Source organism: Triticum dicoccoides, chromosome 4A (assembly GCF_002162155.2).
Source record: "Triticum dicoccoides isolate Atlit2015 ecotype Zavitan chromosome 4A, WEW_v2.0, whole genome shotgun sequence".
Lineage (NCBI taxonomy): Eukaryota > Viridiplantae > Streptophyta > Magnoliopsida > Poales > Poaceae > Triticum > Triticum dicoccoides.
Window position 1 is genome coordinate 587,749,575 of NC_041386.1, and position 8,460 is coordinate 587,758,034.

At 41.3% G+C, this 8,460-nt stretch overlaps 1 protein-coding gene across 2 annotated transcripts in view; it reads left to right on the forward strand.

Annotated features, from left to right (window-relative positions):
* Positions 1–7,284, forward strand: part of LOC119287019 (ribonuclease TUDOR 1-like) — a 7,676-nt gene extending 392 nt beyond the window's left edge. Inside the window, exons 2-17 of one of the 2 annotated variants that reach the window (XM_037566497.1) lie at positions 1,151–1,308; positions 1,797–1,871; positions 1,991–2,107; positions 2,184–2,288; positions 2,405–2,611; positions 2,693–2,911; positions 3,004–3,111; positions 3,250–3,420; positions 3,504–3,704; positions 3,805–4,167; positions 4,253–4,483; positions 4,560–4,745; positions 4,824–4,901; positions 4,987–5,181; positions 5,895–6,272; positions 6,789–7,284. In XM_037566497.1, coding sequence (XP_037422394.1) covers positions 1,159–1,308; positions 1,797–1,871; positions 1,991–2,107; positions 2,184–2,288; positions 2,405–2,611; positions 2,693–2,911; positions 3,004–3,111; positions 3,250–3,420; positions 3,504–3,704; positions 3,805–4,167; positions 4,253–4,483; positions 4,560–4,745; positions 4,824–4,901; positions 4,987–5,181; positions 5,895–6,272; positions 6,789–6,977 — 2,973 coding nt within the window. In that variant the 5' untranslated portion in view covers positions 1,151–1,158 and the 3' untranslated portion in view covers positions 6,978–7,284. The remainder of the gene's footprint in view (positions 1–1,150; positions 1,309–1,796; positions 1,872–1,990; positions 2,108–2,183; positions 2,289–2,404; positions 2,612–2,692; positions 2,912–3,003; positions 3,112–3,249; positions 3,421–3,503; positions 3,705–3,804; positions 4,168–4,252; positions 4,484–4,559; positions 4,746–4,823; positions 4,902–4,986; positions 5,182–5,894; positions 6,273–6,788) is intronic. The other variant, XM_037566498.1, reaches the window with a different exon arrangement.
* The last annotated feature ends 1,176 nt before the right edge of the window (positions 7,285–8,460 follow it).

The following is an 8,460-nucleotide window of genomic DNA, read 5'->3' on the forward strand; positions in this document are numbered from 1 at the left end:
GCTCGCCAACGCGCGCGTCCGCGCCAGTTCGCCGGCCGGTGAATTGCCTCTTCTAATCTAGCTGCCAGATGCGCCATGGTTCCATTCCCGATCTCCTCCTCTGCTAGCTGCCTTCGAAGCTTGTAAGGGGTCCAGGCGTAATCTGCTCTGTTCTCGCGATCCCTGCAGTTTTCGCCCACCCATCTGCGCGACAGATGTCGAGCAGAGTGCTCCTGATTCGGCTGTTTTCGGGCTCTGTTTTCGTTCGTGTGGTGGTTCGTGGTCGTTTACGGTAGATTTTCCTAGATCCGATTGGAAGCACTGTATATGTTTTTTGTGTGTGTGTTGGGTTTAACGTAGATCTAGTGTTTTTTTCATGCAAAAAAAAAATTACGGCAGCGCTTTCCCGCAAAACGAGGCGGCAGGGCGGGTATCACTGTCAGCGGCGAGCATCGCAGATCTGTAGGAGCATGTTTGTTGTTCAGCGTGTAGTAGGGTGGGGTGGGGGCATCACATCAGACCCTTGCACCACATCGGAAGTTGCTAAAAGTGAACACGTTCCGGAAAAGGAAACATGGGGGGAAGGCTGCACTCGGGAGGGTTTAGCCTGTGCCCACCACAAGCAGTGCAATGCGTTCTGAACAACACAGCATGTAACAAACCTGTGCGGTTCAGGCCTGCTGGGTCACAGATCCGGAGGCTCAGGAATTCTGGCGAGGTTTTCTAACTAACTGGCTAGTTACAGATTTACGCAGGCTGCTAGTGTTGCAGCTCTGTGCATGTCTGCCTGGACGAGTTTCTGTCAGTATCAGGTCATATTTAGATTCGTATGTTTTGTGTGCACTGCTCCGCCGTTATGCGATGCTCTGAGCCGTGACAGAAAGATTCTGTGATGTTAGGATTGGAGTGGATTGATTTTGCAACATTTAGAAAGCAGCAGTGATTTATGTGAAAATTTTAACATTGTGGTGATTAATTATCTTCAATTCACATGTGACCGGTCATGTTGTACTTTCCTTCTAGCCACCTATGGCCTGTGAAATCCAAATGCAATGAAAGTTATGAAAATGCATGTATTATTAACAGAAGAATTGTTGAATTATATGGAGGATTCAACTAAATTTGACTTCACAGCTAATGAAGTTCTGTTTCCTTTTGATTGCAAATATAGGTGCCATCATGGCAGCAAACACAGGAGCTTCAGGATGGCTAAGGGGCAAGGTGAAGGCTGTGACGTCTGGAGACTGCCTTCTCATCATGGGGAGCACCAAGGCAGAGATCCCGCCAGAGAAGTCCATCACTCTGTCATACCTTATGGCCCCAAGGCTGGTAAGAGTCAATCTGCACTTTTAGCCAAGGGGAATATGGTTTACATTTTAACTTATTGCATGTGTTCATTTCCTCCATTAATTTAGAGTAAGTCACTGGTTTAGTGTATTGTCAGAGACAGCGCTAGATATAGGCCTCCTCATCTAGGGTATTGGTCATTTTTGTTTTGTTTTACATGGTAGTTTCTATGGGCTTTTGGATCTAGGCCCTGAGTTGAAACCTTGATTGCCCAGGATCTGCTTCCGCCCTTTTCTATAGTGAATTATGTTTACATGCTACACTTGTGAGCTAATGGAAGTTCGTATTTGACACAAGAATTTCTCTCCATCATTGCATTATCATTCCCACTCTTTGACTGTGTTCTGTTTGTATAATTTAAAACTTAGGAATGCATCTATAATAAATTGTTCATATTATTTGTGCAGTACATTTTGTTCTTCTCCCCATTTAATCTTGTCTGTTGAATCCGTATATTTGTGGTGCTCTAGGCTCGTCGTGGTGGAGTGGATGAGCCATTTGCTTGGGAAAGCAGGGAGTATCTGAGGAAACTCTGCGTAGGAAAGGTACATGATGTGTCTTTTGTTATCTATTCCAAATTCTCCTATGCATGTATTAATATTGAATGTAATCACATAAAAACCACTTCTATTTTCACTTGGAAATGAAAAACTAAAAACTATTGCAGGAGGTCACATTTAGAGTGGATTACACAGCTCCTAACATCGGACGAGAATTTGGCACTGTCTACCTTGGCGACAAGAACGTTGCCTACTTGGTGGTTGCTGCAGGATGGGCAAGGGTAATGACCATTCACTTTTTCTTCAATTGTTTTGTTGTGCCAAATGTTTTGGTAAATTTTGATCTTATTTGATCAGGTAAAGGAGCAAGGCCCCAAGGGGGGTGAACCACTTCCAAATGTCTCTGAGCTTCTAAGGTTGGAGGAAGTTGCTAAGCAACAGGGTTTAGGCCGTTGGAGCAAGGTTTGCTTTCTTTTTGGGGTTCCTGCTGTCCTGCAAGCATCTTTTGAATTGCATGACACAATTGTTCTATCGAATGATGACCTAATTTTGTGTTCTTATTTTCTGCCAACTTATAGGAACCTGGTGCTGCTGAAGATTCGATAAGAGATCTTCCACCATCAGCAATTGGCGAACTTAGTGGTTTTGATGCAAAGGGTTTTGCAGTTGCCAATAAAGGCAAGAGTCTGGAAGCCATTGTTGAACAAGTTCGTGATGGCAGTACCATTCGTGTTTACTTGCTTCCAAGTTTCCAATTTGTCCAGATATATGTTGCTGGAGTGCAGGTGTGCTTCTCAATAGCTTTTATATGATTCCATATATATTTTTTCTGTTAGAAAGTAAATATTGAGAATGATGAAATGCAGGCTCCGTCCATGGGGAGACGACCACCGAATCCTACTGTTGTTGCCGAACCAGAGGGCACTACTAACGGCACTACAAATGGTGATGATTCTGGGGAAGCTCCTGCACCACTGACAACAGCACAAAGGCTTGCTGCATCGACAGCCTCTACTGAAGTTCCACCAGATAGGTTTGGAAGAGAAGCTAAGCATTTCACAGAGACTCGAGTTCTGAACAGAGATGTAAGCCACGTTTTCTTTCAATTGTTTTATCCCATCTTTACGGTCAACATGTATCATCTTTTAATCAGTATTGATTTGTATTTCTTCTCTAGGTGCGAATTGTGGTGGAGGGGACAGACAGTTTCAGTAATATAATTGGTTCGGTGTATTACCCAGATGGTGACACTGCTAAGGACTTGTCCCTTGAGCTTGTTGAAAATGTATGACTAATTATTCATTCATCCATAATCATTTTTGGTTCACATTATATGTTCTAAGAAGCAAGAATAGCTAAATTGTTCATTTAATTTGTGAGACATTTTGCATTTCTTAACTGTTCTGTAACCTTCCCATTACAGGGTCTTGCGAAATATGTGGAGTGGAGTGCGAACATGCTAGATGTTGAAGTTAAAATAAAGCTGAAGAATGCTGAACTTCAGGCAAAAAAGGAACAGCTGAGAATTTGGACTGGATTTAAGCCACCAGTGACAAATTCAAAGCCAATCCATGATCAGAAATTCACTGGAAAAGTGGGTTTTATGTTCTCAGTAGCAGTCTTTTGATCATGATTCTTGTAACTTAACTAATTTGGTTCATATTGATGTCTTTGTAGGTGGTAGAAGTTGTGAGTGGTGATTGTATTATTGTTGCTGATGATGCTGCTCCTTATGGAAGTCCTTCAGCAGAACGGCGGGTTAATCTTTCAAGTATTAGAGCTCCTAAGCTAGGCAATCCTCGCAGGGAGGACAACAAGCCCGACAAATTTGCTCGTGAATCTAAGGAATTCTTGCGCACACGGTTGATTGGCAAACAGGTATGTATGGGCTGCTCATATTCTTACTGAAGTTACAATGATGAGAAGTTGATTCTTAGTTGAGAAGTGACTGATATATCCCTTTTTTTCAAAATTTCAGGTGACCGTGGAAATGGAATATTCTAGAAGGATCAGCACCATGGATGGACAGAATGCTGTGCCTGTAATGAACTCGGCTGATACCAGAGTTTTGGATTATGGTTCAGTTTTTCTAGGTTCGCCATCACCGGCGGACGGAGATGACACATCTTCTGCTCCAAGCACAGGCACCCAGCCTAAAATTAATGTTGCTGAGCTTTTGCTCTCACGGGGCTTCGCTGAGATATCAAAACACCGTGACTACGAGGAAAGATCACATTATTTTGATGCTCTATTAGCGGCTCACTCACGTGCTGAGAAAGCAAAGAAAGGAATTCACTCTGACAAACTTCCTCCTGTGATGCATATAACCGATTTAACAATGGTTGGCATTCTTGCTTGTTCCAGTAGTTTCCTTTGACATTTGCTCTGCACCTTTATTAATAGATTGTTATGATTGCACTCCTCAGGTTAATTCTAAGAAGGCCAAAGATTTCCTTCCCTTCCTGCAGCGGAATAGAAGGCATACTGCTGTTGTTGAATATGTGTTCAGCGGTCATCGTTTCAAACTGACAATTCCAAAGGAGACTTGCAGCATCGCTTTTTCATTGTCTGGTGTTAGGTGCCCTGGTAAAGATGAGCCCTACTCGAGCGAAGCTATTGCTTTGATGAGGAGGATGATTCTACAGCGTGATGTGGAGGTATGGTGTTTGCTGCCTCTCTGCTTTGTCCATATCTCCATCTCCAGTATCTGAAGGATACCAAATCATTTTGCAGATTGAGGTTGAAACAGTTGATAGAACTGGAACATTCATAGGTTCCTTGTGGGAGTCTAAGACCAACGTTGGTTCTGTTCTTTTAGAGTCTGGCTTGGCCAAGCTTAGTTCATTTGGCTTGGATAGGATTCCAGATGCTCATGTCCTCACAAGAGCTGAAAAGTTAGCAAAGCAGCAGAAACTGAAGGTAACCTGTTATACCGTGCTACATCTTTTAGGAAGTACATAATTATTTATTTATTGTTACTGACACCTATTTATCAAGATATGGGAGAACTACGTCGAGGGTGAAGAAGTTACTAATGGGTCAGCCTCTGAATCCAAACAAAAGGAAATTCTCAAGGTTTGTTGATGAAAAAACATTGGAAGTTGTTGATTTTTTGTTGTTACTGAAATAGTGCTGACATGGCTCTGTTACCTGACTTCAGGTTGTTGCTACTGAAGTTCTTGGTGGTGGAAAGTTCTATGCCCAGACAGTAGGTGACCAGAGAGTAGCTTCCATCCAACAACAGCTTGCATCCTTGAAACTTAAGGAGGCACCAGTCATTGGTGCTTTTAATCCTGGGAAGGGAGAGATAGTTCTTGCTCAGTTTAGCCTCGACAACTCTTGGAATAGAGCCATGGTATGACTACAGTTAATTCACTCATGTTATAACTTAAAACTAACTAATTATTCTTGTATCACGGTCATAGATTGGCTATTAAATTCAGACTCTTGTTTCAGCAATGTCTATAATAGATACTTAGACCTGTCATTAGCTGTTAGCTTGACGCATTTAACAAATATAAGTTTCTACTTAAGCCACTGGACCTTAGGAATTGGTGTGCTTGTTAGGATCATTTAGGTGAAGTGATAGATGCTGAGTGTCAGACTTGAGTACCTAACAGTGCACATGACAATACTATTAGCAGTATCTTGCCAAGTTGACAGTATTGTTGAAAATACGGTGCTTGATGTCCCATTTCAGTGCAATGCTACATGCTACTCCCTCCGTTTTTATTTACTCTGCATATTAGGTTTGACTGAAGTCAAACTTCGTAAAGTTTGACCAAGTTTATAGAAAAAATATATTTGTCATAAAAAATCAAAATGATGTGAAAGTACATTCAATAATGAATCTAATGGTATTGATTTGTTATTGTATATGTTAATATTTTTGTTTATAAACTTTGTCAAAGTTTACAAAGCTTGACTTTGACTAAAGCTAATATGCCGACTAAATAAAAACGGAGGGAGTAATACTTGTTCTTCTCATGGTACTAATTAGTTTTACATATTTATTTATACTAAAATGGTACAATATCCTAAGGAGCATTTCCATCATAATTCCTGCAGATTGTTAATGGACCCCGAGGAGCTGTAGAGTCTGTAGATGACAAATTTGAAGTATTCTACATTGATTTTGGTAACCAAGAAGTGGTTCCTTACAACCGCATCCGGCCTGCAGACCCATCAGTATCCTCCTCTCCTCCTCTTGCTCAGCTGTGCAGCCTTGCCTTCATCAAAGTGCCTGGTCTGGAAGATGATAATGGTCAGGAAGCAGCAGAGTATCTTAGTGAATGCTTGCTAAGCAGTTCAAAACAATACCGGGCAATGATCGAAGAGCGCGACACTACTGGTGGAAAAGTGAAGGGACAAGGCACTGGACCTGTTCTCATTGTGACTCTTGTTGATCCAGAGACAGAATCCAGCATCAATGCTGCCATGCTCGAGGTTTGTGCTATTGACTATTATGCATTATGAATTGCTGGTTAGCTTTGTTTACTGGCTGGTGGGTTTCTGCAAAGTCTGCTTTGATCTTTCCATGAGGAGCTTTCTTTATGGAAATAGTTTGCTATGAAAATAGGCCGGAGAATATTGCTTATGCAGTTTGAGTAGGTTTACACAATAACCCACTATAGCTCACATTTTCTTAATTTCGAAATTGCAATGATATAATATCTCCGTAATTTTTTTGGAAGTGTACTTTGAAAATGCTTATTTAGTATTGTGATATCAGCTAGTTTCTTCCATAAGCTTGAAGAAACATACATATTCTGGGGGTTATGGAAACATCGTATGAGTAATAATGTGCCGGTTACTTTTTTTGAGGTTGACATGCGAGTTATATTTCAATTATTTTCCGCATTAACATTATTAAGACTGGTAGCTAACCTAGATGCATATTTATGTATTTTGGAAAACTCATCTCGATCCCTAAACCTAATACGCTCATGCTAATATGTGCAGGAAGGGCTTGCCCGACTTGAAAGGGGCAAGAGATGGGACACCAAGGAGAGGAAGACAGCTCTCGAGAATCTGGAACAGTTCCAGGAGAAGGCGAAGAAGGAAAGGCTGCGGCTGTGGCAGTATGGAGACGTCGAATCTGACGAGGAAGATCAAGCTCCAGGCGGGAGGAGACCCCCGCCGCGTCGGTAGACGAGATAATGCCGCGGCAGGCAGTGGCGCAGTCATGGTTTAGATATGAAAGTTTTGGACACCGAGCGGAACTCAGTCGAGAGCTTATATATGAAAACTAGTGAGAGAGAGAAGACTATATTTATGCAATTAGAAGAGAACTATATACATTGTTTTTCCCCTAAGCTCAATAAGGTCTGTGTCTTTTGTGGACTGCGTTTCTTCTTTGTAGAGACAGAACATATAATACTGAGGATTGCAGTCAAATGGAAATTAAATTCAGGTTTGATACTTTAATGTACCAAATAAAGTGACTAAATTGCTATCCTGTGTTGTTGTTATGGTTCGTTTTGCATTCGCTGGTAAATATGGTTTTCTACTCGTCAGCATCTAATCTGCTACCTGGCATTTTAGCAGCACGTTGGGGACTCATAAGTCTATGTTCATTGTTCAAAATGCCTTTGCAAGTATTATTTCTGTCAATAATTTAGAGACTTAGAAGCCAGCAGTTGCACAAAAGTGCTCCACAAAAGGCTTATCGCCCCTCGCTTGTATAGGATCACAAGAGGCGGGGTTCTGGAGACTGGTTGTTCCACTTTGCGGTGCATATATACCTCACTTTCATGAGATAAGTTAATTTTTTTGTACAGTGTCACCAAAATGCTAAGGCGCTGGTGTCATTTTATTTTGGTTAAACTGCACAGACAATTATGAAGACAAGAGGAAAGGTCAAGAGTGGGCACCTCCTCTTCCAGCTGTTCTCTTGAGGAGGTCTGTATGTTTGTCTCCGGCTGTTCTCTTGAGGAGGTCTGTATGTTTGTCTCTAATGCCTGTCGACTACATACCTGACATCATAATGACAAGTAGAAAATGAAAGTCATAGGTTGTGCAAAGCCGTGTAACCGAAGAAATCTATAGAAGAGGAGCGAACTATAATTTCAAATCGACCCATTAAAGAGACGAAGAGAAATAGTCTGCGGATGTTCAGATTCCTCTTGCACAAGTAGGTAGGGATGAAAGTAGAGCAAAAACTTTCTGGACTTTTCCACGGAAAAATGAAAATGAAGAGAAAATATGAAAATGGAAACAAAATATTGCAAAATAGAAATGGAAACAAAGTTTCTTACGTGCAAACGGAACAAAGTTTTCTAGTGGAGCGGACACGAAAAAGGGGATATTCTGTTTCCATGGATTCAGAATTTCCCGTTTACCATGGCTACTATCTCCAACACTCAATGGAATCCATGTTCTTTTTTCTGGGTCAATAAAACCATGTTGTGACCAACAATAACACACTAAATATCTAACATAATCCCCACCCATCCTCGTTGTAGTGTCCAGATTGGTTTAGGAGTCATCAAAAAACATTGTAATCATATTATTTTAATAATTTGTTGGTTTGCTTGTGCTTTTCTCAATTGTTCAAGTGGTCTTTTGGTTTCGACGAACATCCTAGAATCTTGAATCTTCATGGTCGGGAAACTATTAAGATGAGGATCAAGTT